Source organism: Oncorhynchus gorbuscha, linkage group LG02 (genome assembly GCF_021184085.1).
Source record: "Oncorhynchus gorbuscha isolate QuinsamMale2020 ecotype Even-year linkage group LG02, OgorEven_v1.0, whole genome shotgun sequence".
Taxonomy (NCBI): Eukaryota; Metazoa; Chordata; class Actinopteri; order Salmoniformes; family Salmonidae; genus Oncorhynchus; species Oncorhynchus gorbuscha.
Window position 1 is genome coordinate 81,815,304 of NC_060174.1, and position 25,712 is coordinate 81,841,015.

Below are 25,712 nucleotides of genomic sequence, written 5' to 3' on the forward strand. Positions count from 1 at the left end.
TTAAAGCCAGGATAAAGGAGTGTGATAGGCCTGACTAAAGTAATGCCAAGGCCTGTGAATCTCTCACTCGACTTGATCAGGGGAGAGAGCAAGGGTTGCAATTGGTTTACAATGCCCCAGGGGTAAAAAAAAAAAAAAAAACGACCTCTGCACCAGCTAATAGATGTAACTTCCCCTTTCCCACTCCACCACTACCTAGTGTATTGTACATCCTGTACTACCCCAGCCCCTCTCCTCTCCTCTACACACCTCTAGCCAGTCAGACGTAGCGTAATACAGGTCACCTCCAATGAATTAAAAGGTTATCTCTAGAGCTGCAGGAACATGTTATAGTCCGGAGGGAGCATACATTGTAATTGACATCTCCCTGATAAAATAGATGGGACAACCTGCTGCACTATTGGCTATATTTTACATCACTGGGTCCAAGGACAGTGCAAAATATCATAGCTCGATAGAAACATATACCACGGAATGTACTGTAGAATAACTCAATAAAATGGCCTTTTGTTAAGTGTTAGACAATGGATGACAAAGAGAGAAGTGTTTTGACTGGGGGGGCACCATAGCAGTCATATTGAAGAGGAGGACAGAGAGTGAATAAGATGCTTGCCTTTGTCCAGTGGATATAGTGTCTCTGCAGTAGGGGAGTAAAAAGCCTTCCCCACTCTGCTGTGGCAGAATCTATTACCTTGAAGCCAGCACTTCCCTTTGATGTTGTGCCTTAAAAACAAGGCTATTCAATCTCCCTGGTCAGACTCAATAAAGCCCGGGTGTCGTAAATTTCTACATGCAGGTTTTTATGGAATCCTGATCTAGTGGCACGGATCTGGGGGAGAGGCTAGGAGGCTAGGAGGCTAGGACAAAGACCTAATTTGAAGTGTCTTGTGAAAAAACAGAATGAATGCAAACAAAGAGTAATGAGGCACTTTAGTTTGCTGCTGTCTGGGAGGGGAACAAAGTTTGCAGGATGTGGTGGAAAGACGACTGCCCCCTGTTTTAGCGGTTTGGTCAGGTCAATTCCAGAACATTGCGTTTCATCAACATCCCAGTCAATCAATGTCCAAACTGTGTCTCTTCAACTCGGAGAGAGCACTGTCGCACAGTCAAGGCTTGAGCGTGACTGCCAATGCCTCTTCCCAGAACCTCTCTCAGGCTCTCTCATATCTGCTCAGGAAAAAAATCTGTTTACAATTAGCGGTGAGAGATTAGATATTAAGGGGTGCTAATTGCACTGTTTGAACTTGTATCACGAGCCATCCATTACAGCTCAGCAACCATAGGTGAGGGGGCTCTAGTATGTTCTGGCACAGCGGTTTGTCTATTCACATAACAATCAATGTCACGGTACGCCTCGATTCAGCACTCCTATAGGCGGCCCAGGGTTGTGTTGGGTGGCCCAGATGAATATGAAGTTAATAGGAAATCTATAGCAGCTGATGGTGACGAGTTGCAGATGGGAGGCTGGAAAAAAATAATGAAGCCCCATCTCTTATATCAGGGTCAGTAGTGGGCACACTGTTTATTTGCCAGGTTAAATAAACGGGACAGATATCAAAAGACATGCCAAACGGCTGATTCATACAAACGTTTTGGCATCATTGATCGTCATGAAAGTATTCATAGCCCTTGACTTATTCCACATTTTGTTGTGTTACAGCCTGAATTCTAAAAGGATTAAAAACATTATTTTTTTAGACAATACACAATAATGACAAATTGAATTGACTGAAATTGAAATACAGAAATATCTATTCACACCCCTGAGTCATTACATGTTCGAATCAGTCTTTTGCGGTAAGTCTCTAAGAGCTTTGTACACCTGGATTGTACAATATTTATTTTTAAAACATTAACTCTTCAAGCTCCTTGAAGTTGGTTATTGATAGATGCTAGACAAACATTATCGATATCAACTCCAGCGCAGTCGGACTATATTCAGACTCCTTGACTTTTTGCACATTTTCTTACGGTACAGCCCTATTCTAAAATGGATGAAATAAAACAAATCCTCATCAATCTACACACAATGCACCATAATGACAAAGTGAAAACAGGTTTTAAGAAATGTTTGCATAAAAAAAACATTTAAAAAACTGAAATACCAAACAGAGCAATTGGGGGAGAAGGGCCTTGGTCAGGGAGGTGACCAAGAGCCCAATGGTCACTCTGACAGAGCTCCAGAGTTTGTCTGTGGAGATGTGAGAACCTTCCAGAAGGACAACCATCTCTGCAGCACTCCACCCATCAGGCCTTTATGGTAGAGTGGCCAGACGGATCATCCGTTCACCTACTCTGCGTCTCAAAAAGACAGTTGTTGGAACCAAAAATCTCAAATTTGGACTCATCAGATGCAGGACAGATTTGTCAATTGCTTGTATTTCTTGGCTCAAGCAAGTCTCTTATTCTTATTGGTGTCCTTTAGTAGGGGTTTCTTTGCAGCAATTTGGCCATGAAGGCCTGATTCACACAGTCTCCTCTGAACAGTTGATGTTGAGATGTGTCTGTTAATTGAACTCTGTGAAGCATTTATTTTGGTTGCAATTTCTGATCTGGTAACTCTAATGAACTTATCCTCTGCAGCAGAGGTAACTCTGGGTCTTCCTTTCCTGTGGCAGTCCTCATGAGAGCCAGTTTCATCATAGTGCTTGATGATTTTTGCAACTGCACTTGAAGAAACTTTCAAAGTTCCTTGAAATTTTCCCAGATTGGCTGACCTTAATATCTTAAAGTAACTATGGACAGTTGTTTCTCTTTGTTTATTTGAGCTGTTCTTGCCATAATATTGATTTGGTCTTTTACAAAATAGGGGTATCTTCTGTACCTTGTTGCAACACAACTCATTGACTCAAACACATTAAGGAAAGAAAGAAATTCCACAAATTAACTTTGGACAAGGCACACCTGTTAATTGAAATGCATTCCAGGTGACTAACTCATGAAGCTGGTTGAGAGAATACCAAGAGTTAGTAAAGCTGTCATCAAAAAAAAGTGGCTACTTTGAAGAATCTGAAATATATTTTGATTTTACACTTTTTTGGTTACTACATGATTCCATATGTGTTATTTCATAGTTGTGATGTATTCACTATTATTCTATAATATAGAAAATAGTACAAATAAAGAAAGGTGTGTCAAACTTTTGACTGGAACTGTATATTTACAACAAAAAATGTAATCAATTTTAGAATAAGGCTGCAATGTAACACAAAAGAGGTGAAGGGTCTGAGTATGTCCCGAATGCACTGAATATTTGGCCTTGTGTTTTAGGTGATTGTGCTGCTGAAAGTTGAATTTGTCTCCCAGTGTCTGTTGGAAAGCAGACTGAACCATGTTTTCCTCTAGGATTTTGCTTGTGCTTCGCTCTGTTCTGTTTAATTTTATCCTAAAATGCTCCCTAGTCTTTCCGATGACAAGCATAACCATAACACGATACAGCCACAACTATGCTTGAAAATATGAAGAGTGGTACTCAGTGATGTGTTGGATTTTCCTCAATTGTATTGCTTTATATTCAGGAGATAAAGTTAATTTCTCAGCCACATATTTTTCAGTTTTACTTTAGTGCCTTATTGCAAACAGGATGCATGTTTTGGAATATTTTTATTCAGTACAGGATTCCTTCTTTTCACTGCTAATCTGTCCTCAGTTTTCTAATATCACAGCCATTAAACTCTAAGTATTTTAAAGTCACCATTGGTCTCATGGTGAAATCCCTGAGTGGTTTCCTTCCTCTCCAAAAGCTGCATTAGGAAGGACGCCTGTATCATTTGAGTGACTTGGTATATTGATACCCCATCCAAAGTGTAATTAATAACTTCACCATGCTCAAAGGGATAATCAATGTCTGCTTCTTTATCTTAAACTCAACAATAGGTGCCCTTTTTTGCAAGCATTGGAATTACCTCCCTGGTCTTTGTGGTTGAATTTGTGTTTGAAATTCACTGCTGAACCGAGAGACCTTACACATACCTGTGTGCATCGGGTACAGAGATGAGGTAGTCATTCACGAATTCATGCTAAACACTATTATTGCACACAGAGTGAGTCCATGCAACTTAATAAGTGACTTGTTCAACACATTTTTACTCCTGAACTTAATTACGATTGACATAACAAATGGATTGAATACTTATTGATTCATAGACTTTTCAGCTTTTCATTTGTATTAAACTCAGCAACGTCCCTTTTTCAGGACCCTGTCTTCCAAAGATAATTCGTAAAAATCCAAATAACTTCACAGATCGTCATTGTAAAGGGTTTAAACACTGTTTCCCATGCTTGTTTATTGAAACATAAACAATTAATTAATGAACATGCACTTGTGGAACTGTCGGTAAGACACTAACAGTTTACAGATGGTGGGCAATTAACGTCACAGTTATGAAAACTTAGGGCACTAAAGAGGCATTTCTACTGACTCTGAAAAACACCACAAGAAAGATGCCCAGGGTCCCTGTTCATCTGCGTGAACGTGCATTAGGCATGTTGCAAAGAGGCATGAGGACTGCAGATGTGGCCATGGCAATAAATTGCAATGTCCGTACTGTGAGACGCCTAAGACAGTGCTACAGGGAGACAGAATGGACAGATAATGGTCCTCACAGTAGCAGACCAAATGTAACAACACCTGCACAGGATTGGCACAGGATGGCAACAACAACTGCCCGAGTTACATCAGGAACGCACAATCCCTCCATCAGTGCCCGGACTGTCCGCAATAGGCTGAGAGTCTGGACTGAAGGCTTGTAGGCCTGTTGTAAGGCAAGTCCTCACCAGACATCACTGGCAACAATGTTGCCTAAGGGCACAAACCCATCGTTGCTGGACCAGACAGGACTGGCAAAAAGTGCTCTTCACTGACGGGTCGCGGTTTTGTCTCACCAGGGGTGATGGTTTATTGTCGAAGGAATGAGCGTTACACCAAGGCCTGTACTCTGAAGCGGGATCGAATTGGAGGTGAAGGGTCCGTCATGGTCTGGGGTGGTATGTCACAGTATCATCGGACTGAGCTTGTTGTCATTGCAGACAATCTCAACGCTGTGCGTTACAGGGAAGACATTGTCCTCCCTCATGTGGTACCCTTCCTGCAGACTCATCCTGACATGACCCTCCAGCGTGACAATGCCACCAGCCATATTGCTCGTTCTTTGCGTGATTTCCTGCAAGACTGTCAGTGTTCTGCCATGGCCAGCGAACAGCCCTGATCTCAATCCCATTGAGCACGTCTGGGACCTGTTGGAACGGAGGGTGAGGGCTAGGGGCCATTCCCCCCAGAAATGTCCAGAACTTGCAGGTTCCTTGGTGGAAGAATGGGGTAACATCTCACAGCAAGAACTGGCAAATGTTGTGCAGTCCACGAGGAGGAGATGCACTGCAGTACTTAATGCAGCTGGTGGCCACACCAGATACTAACTGTTACTTTTAAACCCCTCTTCATTTCAGTGACACATTATTCCATTTCTGTTAATAATATGTCTTTGGAACTTGTTCAGTTTATGTCTCAGTTGTTGAATCTTGTTATGTTCATACAAATATTTACACATGTTACGTTTGCTGAAAATAAGCACAGTTGACAGTGAGAGGACGTTTCTTTTTTTGCTGAGTTTACATTTTAACATTTTCGAAAAATAGAATTCCACTTTGACATTATGGGGTATTGTGTGTATGCCAGTGACACAACATCTGTAACACAACAAAATGTGGAATAAGTCAAGGGGTGTGAATACTTTCTGAAGGCATTGTATGAACATTGTCTGTACCAGACCTCACCCTGTTAAGTTTCAACTGAAATTTTCCAAGATGAACTAGCTAGCTTGATAAACAGTGCTGACAATTCAATTTGGGCTAGCTAGCTAAATTATACAGCCAGCACTTTGCGTGTTACAATAACCAAACAGTTGGATAAATGTGATGTATGACAGGATTGGATGTTACATGCAATTTCAATGTTGTTGGAGTTGCTTTGTGTATCATCACATTTGTTTGATATAATTTCACTGCAATACTGCTCACTGTGTCCATGTTGCTTGACATAGGCATCACTCAAGGTGAGCAAAGGTCCCTATCTACTCAGCCTACTAGCTCCCTGCCCACTCAGTCTGTATTTTCAGACTCCCTCATAGTTTGAAATAAGACAAAAAATACTTTCTCAAATTTTGATTCACATCTTGCTTTATCTGAGAGTAGAATCCTTTTTCAGGAGTTTAATTATTGCATTGAATCAAATGTTTGTTTTTGATTTAACAGGGAAGGAATGTTGAATAATAATTGAATCTCTAATTAGTGATAGTAATATGTTGTCAAGCAGAGATTCCTAAAACAGAGAAGTACTGTCTCTCCCAGTACAATACAATCATTTCCTCTGTTAGTCACAAAGGTATTGTTTTTAATCATCACACTATTTGTTCTTGCTTCAAGTGATGGGGGAATAAGTTACATGTTTATGCTCTCATTAGATAATAGCCCTGAGGTCCCTCAATATTGACATTATAAATCATAGTGATCTCAAAGCGCTGCACACACAGCTTGGCTCTGTTCAGCGGGTGGGTCACCTGTACTGATGAATGTGCATACTTTAGCTAAAGGGGGCGGACAACCTCCAGATTCTTATGAAAATGAGCATTGGGGCTCCTGCGTTGTCCTCTCCTCTTGACAGCATGGCAGATAAGATCTAGCGGCTTGACGGAAAAGACCCTTAAAAGCTGTTGACAAGGAGCACCGTTGTTTTGGCTGTATGCTCGACTCCCGCTTGCTCACCGCTGTCCCTCAAAGTCACATCAAGAGATGAAATCTATATCTTAGCCAGGTCCACTGTCGCAAACACACCCACACATGCAGAAAAGCAGGCAGGCATGCACACATGCACGCACGCACACACATACTAAACATACAAGCTACACACAAGCCACACAAGCAACAACCCACATTCTCAGGTCCACGATTAATATTAAGCTCCCAGCGCATTGGCATTGACAGTCGTGCCTGGGTGTTTCGAGTGGAAATTAATTTACTCCCTGATGCTGCTTAAACTCTGGCATGCCAGTGGAGGTTTGTTGACTTCCGACAGACCGGAGCAGTGTGGAGCGGGGAGAGGAGAGTGGAGTAGAGGAAAAAGAGGAGAGCGGAGAAGACACACCTGAGTGTTATGGGGCCACTCTGACAACGAATGCCTCTCTGCATTATTCATGACATGCGTCCTGCCTGTCCTCCCCGGCTGCACCGCACCACACCACTCACTCAGAAGAGAGCGATAGAGGGGGTGTGGGGGCTGAGAGAGGGGGAATGAGTGAGGGAGAGAGAGAGGGGGAGGAGAGAGAGGAAAAGGGAAGGAGAGAGACAGAGGGTCCTATCCCCAAACTCAGGCATGAAGAAGTAGTTGGCGTAACACTACAGTAGGTAAGGGATTATGGCTCTCTCACTTCAAATTGTCCAATGGATGTCCAGGGTGTTAAGACCTTTAATCTGTTTTGTCCCAAAAGAATCCCCACATTTGTTGAACATTTTGCTTACCCAGTAAAGCATTGGAAAAACGTTTGGAGTATATCATGCGAACCAAATGGGAACCTGATGAAAATCTCTCCCTTTTCGTTCTGTGGACATTTTTTGTTAGCTGTGTTACTCTCACGTTGAGCTCTTTTGGGAGAGGTATGCAAGGCTCACAAAATCTGTGGAATTTGAGTTTCCTACCGAGAGTTCCTACCCAGTGCTGTTGCTACAGCAAAGCTCAGATGCTCCATCTCCGAAGATGTGAGTTTTTGTAACAGAGGGAGAGATGAAGGATGAAGAAGTGATTATATTTTCAACTATTCAGATAGTTTATGAAATGGAAGAGCTACGGGGGTAACGAGTCCATAATAATACAGTAAAACCAGGAACGAGAGAATCAGCGTCTTTAATGTGAGTCAGTGGTTGAATCCGATGAAGACACTTTCCCCTATGGAGTTAAGGGGAAAATACTGCAGAGTGGCAAAATATACCACTTGTCATATAGGCTATTATCTTCTTCAATGATGATACTTACATTTAGCAGCAATATCATCTCCTATGGTTCTACAGGAAAGAGATACATATTCACGCCACGTTCAGGTCTCACTTACTTTAAACTTCTCACTATCTTGACAGAATTCTAATAGAGGAAGTAGAAAGTGTTGGGTAGAGGCAAGAAGGCGTTTTAAAGCATTCAGATCCAGAAGGATTGCTCAGGTCTTGATCTCCATTTGGGAATGGTCCTCAGAACTCCTCAGGATCAAAGATGTTGGAAAACAAAGAGGCTTGGTTTCTCCTCATGATCACATGGAGGGATTGAAAGAGATAGAGAGCTCCTGTCTCTTATCAGACAAGGCACTCATCTTCACAATGATTCACCACGCTTATTTATTGACCAGGGGAAGCAAGAGGTCAAAGTCAAACTTGTTGGAATCAAAGCAGCTCTGTGAACTCCTTTCTTGTCTCACTGAAGCTCACTTGAAGCTCACTTCATTGTTTTTTAATATATCCTTTAGTCTGACATGATTCAGTAACACACAGAAACAGATAGGGGTTTTGTGAACACTGTTCCACTATTCAGTGACTGTCATTTGGGGTATTTATACCTGTACTGCAGTTAGCCTATTTATGCCTATATAGTCAAAGTTCTGTTGATCTTTTTTGTTGTTGTATTTATTTAACTAGGCAGGTCAGTGAAGAACAAATTCTTATTTACAAAGACGGCCTACCCCGGCCAAACCCAGACGACGCTGGGCCAATTGTGCGCCGCCCTATGGAACTCCCAATCACGGCCGGATGTGATTCAGCCTAAATTCAAACCAGGGACTGTAGTTACGCCTCTTGTGCTGAGATGCAGTGCCTTAGACCACTGCGCCACTCGGGTGCCAAGATCAAGATCAACATCAAAATGTTTGTATCCAAAGAAGTATGGATGGGATGAATGAATTATGTGTGTGCATTTTGCATAAAAATTCAGATCCCGGACTTTACAATTCAGATATGTAAAGTCCGGGAGGCATAGAAATGCAGTAATAGAGCTAAAAAATGTCCACCCTAACCCATGAAAAATACAGCAGGGTTGCAGTACTTGACACATGCTGGTGTGCCTGGCACCTACTACCATACCCTGTTCAAAGGCACTTAAAAATGTTGTCTTGCCTATTCACCCTCTGAATGGCACACAAAAAAAATCCTTCTTTAACCCTTTGACGTGTACAATCACATATTTGTGATCAATGTTGAGTGGTCCTTGCAGTGTGCCATCTCAAATATGTCATTCGAACCGTATGATTCAACAAATCCACCTAAACAGTATTGGTGTCTGAAAACCATCTAAACAATGTTTTGTACTGATGGGAAATAAAGGTCTTGACAACTTAATTCATAAATGTAACCTTTTAATGTAAAAGATCAATGCAAACATCATCATCCTAGCATCACACGGAACACATCCATAACCAAACTCATTCCATAAACCAGTTTAAATCACAGGTTGCGCTGACGAGAAACCAAACATAAGTTAGTGACCTAACAGCTAGACTGTTTACAATGTACCACATCACAAGGGAGAACTGTAATATTTTTTTGAAAATAGCTACTTGGCAGCTAAGTTTAAAGCAGCTAAATTGTGTTGTGTGACAAAACTGCACATTTTAGAGTGGCCTTTTGTTGTCTCCAGCACAAGGTGCACCTGTGTAATGATCATGCTGTTCAATTAGCTTCTTGTTGTGCCACACCTGTCAGGTGGATGGATTATCTTGGCAAAGGAGGAATGCTCACTAACAGGGATGTAAACACATTTGTTTATGTAATTTGAGAGAAATAAGCTTTTTGTGCATATGGAACAATTTCAGCACATAAAACACGAGACAAACACTTTCCATGTTGCATGTATATTTTTGTTCAGTGTTAAAAATTAGTATGAGGCACAAACCTCGGTGTCCTCATATGTAATTACAGCAATGTACACATGGAATATTTATGTCTTTGTTTTATCAGCAACAGATGGAATCATCTCAACTCATACCGAAATAAATATTGACCATATCCTATTCCTTCTCTCTTTCTCTACAGGATGGTATGGGCAATTTAAGAATAACAGAGAAGGGTTTGAAATTGGAGGGGGACTCTGAGTTTCTCCAACCTCTGTATGCCAAAGAAATTCAGTCCAGACCAGTAAGTACTGCATCTGCACTTCCACCACCATAGAATTACGAAGGAAAGTAGTATCAGAGAGAGGTGATGTCATAGGCGATGGAGCGATAGATGCTCACTCACACTCTGCCTGGCAGTAATAATACCACAGAGCATGCATTGGATGAATAGATTGATAATGTGTGGGGCTTTATCTGATCTGTCTCGCACCAGCAAAGAGAGAGAGCAGTCCGGCCACAGTGGAGGTGAACGGAATAGTAATTATTGATAGGGGTGAAAAATGGGATAAGATAAATTGTCCAGTCCAGGGGACACCTCTCTCTCTCTCTCTCTCTCTCTCTCTCTCTCCCTCTCTCCCTCTCTCCCTCTCTCTCTCTCTCTCTCTCTCTCTCTCTCTCCCTCCCTCTCTCTCTCTCTCTCTCTCTCTCTCTCTCCTCTCTCTCTCTCTCTCTCTCTCTCTCTCTCTCTCTCTCTCTCTCTCTCTCTCTCTCTCTCTCTCTCTCTCTCTCTCTCTCTGATATTAATGAGGCCTTACAGAGAGACTGTTAATTGCTTGTATACTGTATTAACAGGGATGAGAGTGGAATGGGGATCAAGGTTACTGTAGTAGGACAAATAGTCTTGAAGGCCAGAAATGCACTTTCAATTAATTTATGAGGGTCCTAATATACTAACTGAACATTATTCCCATTGAACCTATTAATTTGAATCTCATGTGCTGAGCCACATCGTTAAAGTGATATGTCAATTCAGGGATATCAATATTTTGCTTATTTACTGTGTTGCTTAGGAACCTTGATAAGCATGGAGGGATCTCATATTATCTAAAATATACATGAGATGCATTATCTTGCCGACTTTAAGCACAACACAAAGGCTGGCTGCTATCTTTAATTAAGAAGTTGACTGAAGCATGAAAAATTACTCTGGCAAGTAAGACAGATCCAGGCTTCAGACGTGATATGCATTCCAGATTGGCTGTTGAAAATGGAAATGATCTATAAAACATATAGTCCTAGTTACACACTCATGCTGAGCACCAGGGTCACTAATGGGGGATTGTGTATTGTCGATAGCATTGTTTGTTTACCTGCTTTGTCTCCATAGGGCAGCCCACTGTTCCTGCAATCCTCCAAAAATGTGTCCGTCAATATCCTAAATGGAAAGAATCAGCTGGTCACACAACTTATTGCAGGTAATATCATACAACACAACAGGACAGTCACACATCAATGGAGGGTGTGCGCTAATATGGACACCATACACAGCAATGCAAATCCATGTACTTGAACTAGAGTTCTATTCAGCAGACACAAAAATAACAGATATTTCAATCCATGTACACCTACAGCCAAACACCTCTCCCATGTTAAACTGCATGTTAAACTGCATTTGCCTTCTGGCTGTTGATTATCTGGCGAAAATAATGGATGAGTGAGTAAGTATGCTAGAGACTCCACTCTAGACACAGCAAAGCAGAATCAATTGTCTGTGTCCCTGTCACGCCCTGACCTGAGTATTCTTTGTTTTCTTTATATATTTTGGTTAGGTCAGGGTGTGACATGGGTGATGTATGTGTTTTTGTACTGTCTATGGGTTTTTGTAGGTTTATGGGGTTGCTTACCATCTAGGTGTTTATGTATGTCTGCGGTTGCCTAGATTGGTTCTCAATTAGAGGCAGCTGTTCATCGTTGTCTCTGATTGGGAACCATATTTAGGCAGCCATCTTCTTTGGATTTTCGTGGGTTATTGTCTATGTCTAGTTGCCTGTGTCTATATATAGCGTCAAGTTCGTTTGTTGTTTTGTAAGTTTTTAGTGTTCTTTCTTCATTAAATATAGAACATGTATTCATATCACGCTGTGCCTTGGTCTCCTCCATTCGACGAACATGACACGCCCTCTGCTCAGATCGCTTGTTCCTCGCCACTACATGAAACCATTTCAGGATCAGAGTCAATTAGTTGTTTTACTCTGCTGTTTGTTGTACTATCAATAACAGTTCGATTTGGTGTAGGGGCTGTGTTTTTTGGTCTGCTTTGGTTCGTCTTAGTTATATTTGCCTGAAGTTATAGTTCAGAAATTGTCTCTTTGCATAAATCATATCAGGTATGAAGGTAAGACCCAGATGCAGACAACGTTGAATTAACAATGGTTTAATAATCCAACAGGGGCAGGCAATAGACAGGTCAAGACAGACAGGGGTCAGTAAACCAGAGGTGGGGCAAGGGTACCGGATGGCAGGCAGGTTCAGGTTCAGGGTAGGCAGAGATCAATAATCCAGAGGTGTGGTAAATGTACAGGTTGGCAGGCAGGCTCAGGGTCAGGGGCAGGAAGAGTGGTCAGGCAGGTGGGCTAAGAGTCAGGACAGGAAAGGGTCAAAACCAAGAGGGCGAGAAAAAAGACACTGGGAAAAGCAAGAGCTGAGAACAAAAACACTGGTTGACTTGACAAACAAGACGAACTGGCCACAGACAAACAGAGAACACGGGTATAAATACACAGGTGATGATGGGGAAGATGGGCGTCACCTGGAGGGGGGTGGAGACAATCATAAAGACTGGTGAAACAAATCAGGGTGTGACAGTACCCCCCTTCTACGGGTGCCACCTGGCGTCCTACCTGGTTGACCAGGGTGCCGGCGGTGGAGGTTGGCGATGAGGGCTGGGTCCAGGATGTCTCTAGCGGTGACCCAGCACCTCTCCTCTGGGCCATAACCCTCCCAGTCAACCTAGTTACTGGAAACCCCTCCTCCGTGGTCGAAAACTCAGGAGGCGTCTCAACGTGTACGCCGGATGAACATCAATATGGGGAGGAGGGGTGGGCCTGGAAACAGAAGACAAAAGACTATAGGTGAATACCTAGGGTACGGGGTAGCAAAAGACAGACAGCAGTGGGGCTAATGACTCTAGAGATGGTGAACGGGCAGATGAAACGGGGGGGAAATTTACGGGACTCCACCCGGTGGGGCAGGTCCCAGGTGGAGAGCCATACCCTCTGCCGAGCAGATAGCATGGAGCAGGGGTCCGGTGGCGATCCACTTGTCGCCTATACCTGGATGTGGTCTTCGACAGTGCGGCCCGGGATGTCTTCCAGGTACAGCAACAGCGGCGGATGAACATCTGGACAGAGGGACTGCTGACTTCCTCCTCTTGCACAGGGGTGGGTGGAGGCCAAGGAACACTTGAAGGGCGAGACACCCCGTGGTGGAGCAAGGAAGGGTGTTGCGGGCATACTCAACCCATACCAGTTGCTGACTCCAGGTGGTAGGGTTGGCGGAGATTAGGCAGCGAAGAGTCGTTACGAAGTCCTGGGGGTGGAATCCGGAGGACAGACTGGCTGACAACATGCAGAATGCCTTCCAGAACCGGGACAAGAACTGGGGGCCCTGGTCGAAGACCATGTCCACCGGGAGTCTCCTTGGCCGAGGGTAGTTTGGGGAGAAGAATGAAGTGGGCGACTTTGAAGAACCGGTCAACCACAGTCAGGATGGCTGTGTTGCCCTCAGGTGGAGGGAGACCCGTGATGAAATCCAGGGATATATGGAACCAGGGACAGTGAGGGAGAGGTTGGAGAAGACCAACCGGAGCTTGCAAGGAGTCTTGTTCTGTGCGCAGACCATGCAGGTGGCAACAAATGCGGCAACATCTGGAACCATAGTAGGCGACCAAAAGCGTTGTCGCAAGAAGGCCAGAGTCCGACGAGAGCCCGGGTGACAGGCAAGCCTGGAGGAATAGACCCACTCCAGGGCTGCTGAGCGGACAGCGTCGGGCACAAACATCCGGTTATCTGGGTACCCCAAGGTTCGGCAGAGACCGCTGCACCTCCCGGACCTGTTTCCCCTTACCCCAGCTAAGTGCCGTCACCAGGAACGAGGTAGGAAGGACGGTCTCGGGCTCTGGGGTGGTAACCATGGAGTTATAGTGGCTAGACAGGGCATCCGGATTGACATCCTTGGACTCAGGCCGGTAGGAGAGGGAAAAGTTGAACCAGGTAAACAGTAGGGCCCATCTCGCTTGCTTGGAGTTGAGGAGCTTGGTAGTGCAGAGATACTCCAATATCCAGGTTTTTGTGGTCGGTCCACACAACGAACTGATGTTCTGCACCTTCGAGCCAGTGCCTCCAACGCCATCTTCACCATGAGAAGCACCCGATTCCCCACATCGTAGTTCCTCTCCGTGGCGTTGAGGCGGTGAGAGAAGAAGGTGCAGGGATGCAGCTTAAGGTCCAGGGCAGAACGTTGGGACAGGACAGCTCCCACTCCGACATCTGAAGCAACGGCCTCCACCACGAACTGACGGGAAGGGTCAGGATGAACAAGGATAGGAGCAGTGGTGAAGCGGTGTTTAAGGTCCTGGAATGCCCGGTCAGCAGCAGAGGACCACGTGAATGGAACCTTGGTAGAGGTGAGTGCAGACAAGCGGAGGCCAGGGTGCTGTTACCCGGCCATAAATGTTGGTGAACCCCAGGAGGCATTGCAGCTGCACCCTGGACGTAGGCTCAGGCCAATCCACCACCGCTCTCACCTTCTTGGGATAAATCTGGAAACTCCCAGCAGAGATGATGTAGGGAAGGGTGGAGCAATGGAACTCGCACTTTTCCGCCTTAACAAACAACTGGTTCTCCAGAAGGTGCTGGAGAACCTGTTGGACGTGGAGCATGTGTTCTTGTGGGTAACGGGAGAAGACGAGGATGTCATCAATGTAGACGAAGATGAACCGGTTCAACATGTTGTGGAGAACATCATTCACCAGAGCCTGGAACACGGGGCGTTGGTGTGGACAAAGGGCATGACCAGATATTCGTAGTGGCCGCTGGCTGTGTTGAAGGTGTTCTTCCACTCGTCCCCCTCTCGTATCCACACCAGGTGGTAGGCGTTTTTCGTAGATCCAGCTTGGAGGAAACAGTGCCCCCTGGAAGAGCTTGAAGTCCAAGGAAACGAGTGGTAGCGGATAATGGTTCTTCACATTAATGTCATGGAGTCCCCGGTAGTCAATGCTCAGGCGCAAGGTCTTGTCCTTTTTCTCCACAAAAAAAGAACCCTGCGCCAGCAGGAGAGGAAAAGGGATGGATAAATCCTGTTGCTTGCTGAGCACTTCCCGGAGGTCCAGAGCAACTTCCGAGCCCCCAGGACTTCAGACAATGGGTGTGGCAGAACAGACTCCAGCCCATGATAGCAACCATAGACAAATTCATGAGGGGATTGTGTCGCTGGAGCCAGGAGAATCCCAAAACCACAGGAATCTAAGAGGACTTGATGAGCAGATATTGAATGGTCTCGCTGTGATTCCCTGACACACGTAGGATGATGGGAGTGGTGTTATAGGTGACCCGACCTATAGAGCGCCCGTCCAGCGTTCTAACATCCATGGGAATGGAGAGGGGCTGAGTGGGGATGTTCAGCTCGGAAGCCAGTGTGGCGTCCAAAAAGCTCTCATCGGCCCCAGATTGAATGTGGACCCGGAGAGATGGACTGGTTTCCCCACAGCAGGATGACATGAAAAGGGGTGCGAGTAAGGGAGCAGAACATATGGCCCACCAGAGTACTCACTCCTACCGGTGAGCCTGGTCTTTATCCGGGAAAGAGGGCACAAAATGACAAAAAGTCCTACAATACAGACAGCTCCTTGTGTCAACAGTGAAGAGGCAACTCCAGGATGCTGGCCTTGTAGGCAGAGTTCCTCTATCCCGTGTCTGTGTTCTTTTGTGTTCTTTTCCGTTAGCGGAACCTCTCACCAACAGCCAATGAAATTGCAGGGCGCCAAATACAAATCAACAGAAATCTCATAAATTCTCAAACATACAAGTATTAGGTACCATTTTAAAGATAAAATTCTCGTTAATCCAGCCACAGTGTCTGATTTCAAAAATGTTTTACAGCAAAAGCTTCACAAACGATTATGTTAGGTCACCACCAACTCACAGAAAAAACCAGACATTTTTCCAGCCAAAGAGAGGAGTCCCAAAAATCACAAATAGAAATCAAATGAATCACTAACATTTGATGATCTTCATCAGATGATACTCATAGGGCTTCATGCTATACAATACATATATATTTTTGTTCTGTAAAGTTCATATTTATATCCAAACATCTTATTTTACATTGGCGTGATACGTTCAGCAGTTCCAAAACATGCATTGATATTGCAGAGAGCCACATGAATTCACAGAAATACTCATAATAAATGTTGATGAAAATACAACTATTATACATGGAACTTTCGATACACTTCTCCTTAACGCAACCGCTGTGTCAGCATTATTCATAAATAGCATTATAAATATTCACTTATCTTTGATGATCTTCATCAGAATGCGCTCCCAGAAATCGCAGTTCCACAATAAATGCTTGTTTTGTTCGATAATGTCCAAAATATATGTCCATTTATGTCCAATAGCTTCTTTTGTTAGGGCGTTTGGTAAACAAATCCAAAAACGCGATCTGGTCCATTCGGACGAAATGTTCAAAAAGTTATATTACAGGTCGAACATCTTTAGGATGTTTTATCATAAAAGTTCAATAATGTTCCAACTGGAGAATTCTTATTTCTGTAGAAAAGCCATGGAACACAGTTCGCTCTCACGTGAAAGCGCGTGACTGAGAACGAGGCTGCAGGCAGACCCCTTAGTCAAACGGCTCCCTTCCGCCCCCCCTTCACATGAGAAGCCCGAGACAACGTTCTAAAGACGGTTGACATCTAGTGGAAGCCTTAGGAAGTGCAAAATAACCCATATCCCACTGTGTATTGGATAGAGGTGAGTTCAAAAACTAAAAACCTCAGATTTCCCACTTCCTGTTTTTTTCTTCAGGTTTTTGCATATGAGTCCTGTTATACTCACAGACATAATCAGTGTTTTCTATCCAATACTAATAATAATAATATGCATATATTAGCATCTGGGACTGAGTAGGAGGCAGTTCACTCTGGGAACGCTGTTCATCCAAAAGTGAAAATGCTGCCCCCTATTCCAAAGAAGTTAATATTTTACTTTTATTGGCCATTCTGAGATATGGCTTTTTCTTTGCAACTCTGCCTAGAAGTCCAGCATCCCGTAGTCGCTTCTTCACTGTTGACGTTGAGACTGGTGTTTTGCGGATACTATTTAATGAAGCTGCCAGTTGAGGACTTGTGAGACGTCTATTTCTCAAACTAGACACTCAAATGTATTTGTCCTCTTGCTCAGTTGTGCACCGGGGCCTCCCACTCCTCTTTCTATTGTGGTTAGAGCCAGTTTGCTCTGTTCTGTGAAGGGAGTAGTACACAGCTTTGTACGAGATCTTCCGTTTATTGGAGATTTCTCGCATGAAATAGCCATCCATTTTTCAGAACGAGAATAGACTGATGAGTTTCAGAAGAAAGGTCTTTGTTTCTGACCATTTTGAGCCTGCAATCGAACCCACAAATGCTGATGCTCCAGATACTCAACAAGTCTACAGAAGGCCAGTTTTATTGCTTCTTTAATCAGGACCGTGGACCGATCTACAAGATCTAAAAGCGGAAACTCACCAGGCCCTCCGCTTACTGATGGGCTCTGGCCTCTTACTGGTTTAAATAACAAAATGTCCAGACAACTATTTTCAGCTGTGCTAACATAATTGCAAAATAATTTTCTAATGTTCAATTAGCCTTTTAAAATGATAAACTTTGATTAGCTAACATAACGTGTCATTGGAACACAGGAGTGATGGTTGCTGATAATGGACCTCTGTACTCTGGACCTCTGATTAATTTGATGTTATTTTAATGGACAAAAAAATGTGCTTTTCTTTCAAAAACAAGGACAAGAAATATTCAAAACAGACAAATATTTGTAAAATATTGAAAATTATTCATTTGAAAATCCCCAATGAAAATATAAACATTCTATAAGATCTTTCGGCACTGATGTAGTGCTGAAAGATTGGATCGGACAGAGTTTACGGAGTTGTAAAAAATAGCATTTTTGGTCTTCATTCAAGTGATATACAAAGTAACAATTTTGGTTTTCCTCAATTGCTTTATGGCTCTAAACCTAATAAAAATGTAAATATTCGAACCAAAGTTCATATCTTATCTATCATGCAGATGACAGTTTAAAGGCGTTGACAGTTTAAAGTTGTGACAATGGTGATTTTAAAATTGTTTCTTTCAATCTATCAAAAGTAAAGAACTTTACAGACCATGAGTTGTCTCATTGCACAATGTAATGAGGACATGACGAAGGGGTCAATGTGGTGTAGCTGACCATTCTCTTTCATGATTCATTTGGGATTTTATATAAATCTGACTGAGTTGACCAAGTCTCCTGACATATTTTTTAGGAATCACCGTTTTGAGAGGAATATTTTTTTAAGTCAAAGATGGCTGTTGCAAGAAACGACATAAGATCCTTTTTCAGTTAATATTAATTATTGCCTTTTTTTAACTTTTGGGAGAGTTTGAAATGTGGATTATTGTTCCAGACAAGGGCATTTCCGGGCATAGATCTGACATGGAAATTAATCATTTTGAAAATAATTAGAAAATTCCAAAAGCAAATCTTCCCCTTATAAGATTCACCTAAATGTCATTTTTAAGCAATTTTAAAAAAATCTAATTCGAAGAATAACGTTTACATGTCGGTTTAGGATTGTCCTGACTTGCAAGAATCTCTGAAATACAAGAAGTCTATCTTTGTTTATCATACAGAAGCCACCTGTTGAACTTCACTGACTTTTCCTAACAACTTTTGCCCTGTCCAGGATCCAGTGGAGTTCGTGCACAAGGGAAGATGTTGGAGGTGAAATCCAGCACCGGGAAGCTACTGTTCTCTGCTGATGACCAGGAGGTGGTGGTGGGAGCAGAGAGGCTACGGGTGACGGGTGAGTTAATGGACCAGACACTACATCATACTCAACAGTCTACTAGCAGTTTAGTGAACAACAGTTTGAAACTTGACTGGACTCTCACTGTTCAAGTGTTTAGAGGCTGAATTTAGAGATCTAAAATGTGGTGTACTTTGGATGAATGATCAATATCACTGTAATCATGTGACAATGAATTGAAATTTAGCAAAAACAAGCTGGCATTTTAGGGCTAGCTAACAATTTAATACATTTCTTGCATTTGAAGAACAGCTGAACATAAATTATGGTAAATTAGACTAAGACATAAAAGAGTCTTTGAGTCAGAGTTTCTATAGGGGGGGACGTGTGAGTCTGTATTATTTAGATTAGAAGAAATCATCCAACCATGTTAAACAATAACAGATTCAGTCACTTTTGCTGTTGTATAACATTGTCAGTTGAGTTAGAAGAAAAGAAGGATGTGGAAAGCCACTCACAAAGTATGGACTACCATTCGCTGTCCATGGTGCTGAAATTGCGACAATGAAAGGCTTTCTGTGGTGCCAGGGCATTTAGCCTATAGCTTGGCTTTGGATAATGGATACATGTTTATTGGTAGGCCTAGTTGGTCATAATTTTATCATGTTAAATGTAAACTTTCATGAAGATATTACATGGTGTCGCAATGCTGCCATTTATTTAGACAGCTGGCTGGTGGCAATAATGTAATTACTTGTTCAGTAATTAAAGTTGGAAATTCAAACATTACAGATTGTAAAATTCATTTCCGATGCAAAAGCATGGTAATAATCTACCAATAGATTTTTGTGAAACTGTCCTGTATAGCCTACCTGAACCTGCATGACATGAGCGGTCCTTGCACTTTCACCCAGCTTGGATAGAAATTTGTTGTGCATTAATCCAGTCTATTAATACCAGATAATACAGTCAGTCCACCCACAAAACACTAGCTTTCTAGATATTGTTTCATTATGCATGGTAGTTTACTATCTATAGCTGTTTAGAGAATTTAGTTGCTATTTATACATTTTTTAAATTAAATTTACACATCAAAAGGCTTAACAATGAGGGAAAAATTAGTTGACAGGACAAATTCAGTCATTACTTATATTATCTATTTATTGTTGAAATGTTTTTCACAACAGCCTGTAGGTCCAGGTTGCGGGCCCGATGGTTTTCTATACTGAGTATTGCCAACCCAGAAAGACTTTCCTGAGACATTGTTCATTGTATGTCCATTGCGGTGCACACAATTTAAACATAGTCTTGAATGATCCTTGCCAAAATATACCAAAGATAAGGGACTGTTGATATTGCAACCACACAACTCAAACACCGGTCACTAGTATGAACAAAATCAAAAAAAATTTTGTTTAAGCCCTCAAGAATGGTTGTCCTCTGAAGTTGATAATCTGTTTGCATCTGTCAATTTATTGGCTGTCCAATATCCAGACGACCTGTCCCCAGAGCTTCCTATACAGTTACCCTTTCTGTAACGTGTTGAGGCCGGCAATTAAGGAAAATGAGAGGCTCAATTGAAGATGATGCTGAACTGCTGTACTTGAAGAACTGCTGTACACACTTTTCTGCCCAATTTCGTTGATGTTGCTATTTCCTCAAGCTGTTTTTACCATCCCTGTAACTGTCGCTTCTGCAGAGAGATCTATTTTCTAAAACTTGTAAAGAACTACCTAAGAAGAATTAGGCTCTTGGTCTGATATTCACTTTTGAACACCTGAGTAAGCTCCACTCATTGCACTGGCGGCGTCATAGTTTTGACCACGGCATTTGTTCACCGATATCCCCTTACTTTCAATCAGAACTCCCAGCCAGAGTTCCTTATCCCAGCCACCTCAGCTAAGCAGCGGGATGCAGAGAGTGAGGGAGGGGTACAGAGAGAGCGAGAGAGAGGGAGGAAGGGAGGGGTACAGAGAGAGAGAGGGACGGAGGGGTACAGAGAGAGAGAGGGACGGAGGGGTACAGAGAGAGAGAGGGACGGAGGGGTACAGAGAGAGAGAGGGACGGAGGGGTACAGAGAGAGAGAGGGACGGAGGGGTACAGAGAGAGAGAGGGACGGAGGGGTACAGAGAGAGATAGTAGTAATGATGATTTGCCGGTTACTCCATTTATCTGCGGCCCTTTTTGATGGGGCTGCCCTGGGCCACAAGGTTCATCAAACGCCTTGGCAACCACAGTCCTCAGTAGAAAGGCCTTCTTAGTTCTAAAAAGGCCTCTGTTGTACTGAAAGTGTTTTGTGCGTACGTGTGGTCGGGCATGCAGGCATACAGTATGCGTGTGAGTGCATGTATGTGCACACGTGTGTGTGTGTGTGTGTGTGTGTGTGTGTGTGTGTGTGTGTGTGTGTGTGTGTGTGTGTGTGTGTGTGTGTGTGTGTGTGTGTGTGTGTGTGTGTGTGTGTGTGTGTGTGTGTGTGTGTGTGTGTGTGTGTGTGTGTGTGTGTGTGTGTGTGTGTGTGTGTGTGTGTGTGTGTGTGTGTGTGTGTGCACGCACATGCATGTGTCCTGTGTCTGTGTACTTGCTTGTGTGTGTGCATGTACGTGTCTGTGCGTTCACTCCAAACCGTGCCAAACAACATGTATCAATAAATATAGCCAATGATTTCAGGCCTGGGCAAACTGCTACTAGCTTCTCCCTCTGTCATTCCATCCATCAGTCAGGATGAAGTGAGGCCAGATTCCTATAAAACTGACACATGCCATTACCAAATGAATGCTTCTGTCCAAACCAATAAAATGCATAGTTATGCTGGGCATATAACTTTAATTGGCCCAACTGAGGTCATTGGAAATCTATGATAGAGCTTTCACTGCCTTCATTAGGCCTTTATTGCACTATCTACAGTGAACAGTGATCCAGGAACCCTCAGCTCCCAATGGGTAATAGGGGAGGTGTTTGGAATCATGCCAACTTAGCAATTTGTCACTAGCTTTTTACAGATCTGGATTTCCCTCATATCACAACTAATCAACCCCCTGAAATTATTGGATTATTTTTTACACAAGATTGGCAGGTGCTACATCCAGTGAACAAAACTAGCAACTTTGGGATAAGAATATACTGTAGCTGTTGATTGCAGGCAAAAGGATAAATGTCGTCAAATGTCTTCAATGTTGTCAAAGCAATCTGCGACTTAAATGTGGCTGTAAATAGGCTTTTAGAGGCAAATAGGAAATTTAATTGCTTTATACACGTATCGCTATATGAAATATGATTGTTTTTTACATGTCTCTCTTTTTAACACAAGGCTCAATCAGTGCTGCCAGGTAAAACTTGATTACAGTGTTCTGCAACCTTTTCAAGATGGTCTCAAAGATGAACAATGCTATATGAAGCCAGAGTTGTGTAACTGTGTCTGAAAGCAATGAAGTGGAAATATAAAGCTTGACACTTGAGGAAAACACAAGTGAAATATTTCCGACAAGAGCATTGTAGGAAGTGAGTTTGATTGCGATCCTCGAGATGCCTCCCTCAGAATGGATTATTGTCCAATGAGAGACCCGAGAGACTGCATGGCTGTATTATGATATCAACACTTGATTTGGCTGTTTAATAAATCAAATCAAATGTGGTTTTAAAACCAACAATGTGGTTTTAAGAAAAATAAGTGTTAAGAAATTATTTACTAAAATAAACTGAAGTAATTAATAAATAATAAAAAATAAAAGTAAAAAGAAGAAAATAGAAAAATAACAAATAATTGAAGATCAACAATAAATTAACAGTAGCGAGGTTATATACAAGGGTTTCCGGTTCAGAGTCAGTGTGCGGGGGCACAGGTTAGTCAAGGTAATTGAGATAATATGTACATGTAGGTAGAGGTAAAGTGACTGTACATAGATTAGCAGCAGCATAAAAAGAGTAGCAGCAGCATAAAAATGGGGGTGGGGGGTGGTCAATGCAAATAGTCTGGGTAGCCATTTGTTTAGCTGAGTCTTATGGCTTGGGGGTAGAAGCTGTTAAGAAGCCTTTTGGACTTAGACTTTGCGCTTCGTTACCGCTTGCCGTGCGGTAGCAGAGAGAACAGTCTATGACTAGGTTGGCTGAAGTCTTTGCCAATTTTTAGGGCCTTCCTCTGCCTGGTATAGATGTCCTGGATGGCAGGTAGCTTGGCCTCAGTGATGTACTAGGCCCTATGCACTACCCTCTGTAGTGCCTTGCGGTCTGAGGCCGAGCAGTTGCCATACCAGGTGGTGATGCAACCTCTCGATGGTGCAGCTAAAGGACTTTTTGAGGATCTGAGGACCCTTGCCAAATCTTTTCAGTCTCCTGAGGGGGAATAGTCATTGTCGAGCCCTCTTCACGACTGTCTTGGTGTGTTTGGACCATGATAGTTTGTTGGTGATGTGGACACCAAGGAAATTGAACCTCTCAACCTGCTCCACTACAACCCTGTCAATGAGATTGGGGGCGTGATCGGCCCTCCATTTCCTGTAGTCCACGATCATCTCCTTTGTCTTGATCACATTGAGGGAGAGGTTGTCTCTGACCTCCTCCCTATAGGCTGTCTCATCGTTGTCGGTAATCAGGCCTACCACTGTTGTGTCATCAGCAAACTTGAGCATGTTGAGTCATGCTTGGCCATGAAGTCATGTGTGAACACAGGAGGAGTACAGGAGGGGACTGAGCATGCACCCCTGAGGGGCCGCCGTGTTGAGCAGATGTGTTGTTACCTACCCTGCTGTAAAGCAATTCAAAGTTTACCTGTCTATTGTTATTGTTACTCAACTGCTTCAAGTTCCACACTAGGTGGATAGTTTTTGTAGAGCAAGACGCCACTGTGGAGCAGAATAATGTCATGAATTGTTAGCTTGTCAGTTACAGCAAATGTTTTCACCTGTGTGAGTACAATTAGGGTAATACTGAATAGTCACACAAATCATAATTACAATAGCAGTTGTATATGGTACACAAGACCACACACTGTGCACTTTGGAGACCTTTAATCAAGATTTAGAGAACTGTGGCCAAATGGCAAAGTGTGTTGTGTATACAGTCTCGTGAGCCAGCCCTGTACAGTACAGGAGCCGAACCAGCAGTTTACAGCGATCCTCATTGTCTTCCATAGGAAACCAAACCTAATCAATTACACAATAAAAACCAAGAGAGAAAGGAATGAATTCGCCGGGAATGAGAGGACACAATGGAGCACTCCTCTATGGTAATTAAAATATGCTTGGAACAGGGAATTCCGGAATTGTCAATGGAGCATGCTCAATCGAGTATTCTCATATTCCCTCCATCCCTCTCCACCCTCCTCTCTCTACTCATCATCACAACCGTAATTAGCAGGAATCCACAGAATAATGACATTACCTGCTGCTGTTTTTTTGTTTTTATATGTAATTATAATTAAAGGCTCATTTATTTGCCTCAATTATATCCCATTGGACTGCAGTGGAGGCTGATTCAAATTGAATTACACACTTAATAATCACAACAGCACTCTGATGATTGTAGGATCCCTGAAACAGATAGTATTAATAGATAGCCTGGTTTGGAGAAATGCTCGTCAAGTTATTAGCACGGCACAGATGATAATGTGGCAAACCCAATTGTAGATGCTACAATGGGGGATGTCAATATGGATTGAGAGAAGCAACGTGCAGAAAGTAGTCCCACCCGTCAATGATGTGTCTGTCTCACAGTAACCACATCACCCAGTGAATGGTCGTTACACCAGTCCTGATGTTTGATCTGACAGACGGGGAGACAATGCCAACTCCATAATATTTTTACAATCCCTAGTCTGTAATATGACACCCGTGAGAGAAAATGGGAAATTAGTCTGCTAAGCGCAATGTTTAATTCATATCAGGTTTATGAGGAGAGCATGGTACAGATACAGATATGGCCATGCGGCCAAACAACATTGCCTTTATTTACATCCTGTCTACTGTATCTATAATGTGGCCTTCAGACTTTCAGCTGTGATGTGTATTAAAGTGTGTGGCTGCTGGAGAGCCACTTGACCTGACCTTAGTTTCCTGCTTCAGCCAGTCTCTAATTACTGTATAGGGCTAGGGTCACATCCACTCCTGGTGGGTGGCTACCTGGCAGTGGTGGTCCAGACTGCTGATGATGGGGGCATGACCCTACAGCACATGGCCAGTGGCCTCATTACAGTGGACTGGTTGACTTGGTTAGTTAGGGGTCAGTCTCAGGACTTTGTCTTGCTGCTGGTGCTGTATGTTGTAATTCCACTGCTACTGTGAACAATGACCAGTAAGTGCACATGGGGTACAATGGTCTATAGCCTATGGCACTATGCTTCCTAGGGTTAGTTTAGTTTTCAGATGTCTGCTATAAAAAGAAAGAGTTAAGGAAATGCCCACTGCATTGCCATCAAAATTACAGCTGAGTCATTCCAAATTCATCCATTTCACTTCATTCTCTTCCTCATTTTATTCCCTTCCCTCTCTCTCTCTCTCCTTGTCCCTTCCCTCTCTCTCTTCCTTGTGTGTGGCTCCAGCTTGCATTAATACGATCATAAAGAGCAGCCGGGAGTAACTGTGTGACAAGTGTCATACATGAAATGAATATAGGGCGCAAGAGGCAGACTACATTTCACCGTCTGATCAGGTAGGAATGGGGAATGTGCTTTGCAGAGTGGCCATTGGATTTCTGTCAGGTGACCATGCTAAGTAGATGATAAAGAATCTCTAAAAGCCAGTGAGTTATATCCACCTGCTTTACCTGAGCCTCTTCCTTGGGCTTGGTTTC

General features: G+C 43.1%; 1 protein-coding gene across 2 annotated transcripts in view; it reads left to right on the plus strand.

Annotated features, from left to right (window-relative positions):
* Positions 1–25,712, plus strand: part of sgcd (sarcoglycan, delta (dystrophin-associated glycoprotein)) — a 286,304-nt gene that overhangs the window by 231,033 nt on the left and 29,559 nt on the right. For both annotated transcript variants that reach the window (XM_046323674.1, XM_046323666.1), the window contains exons 3-5: positions 10,063–10,164; positions 11,251–11,338; positions 18,867–18,986. In XM_046323674.1, coding sequence (XP_046179630.1) covers positions 10,063–10,164; positions 11,251–11,338; positions 18,867–18,986 — 310 coding nt within the window. The remainder of the gene's footprint in view (positions 1–10,062; positions 10,165–11,250; positions 11,339–18,866; positions 18,987–25,712) is intronic.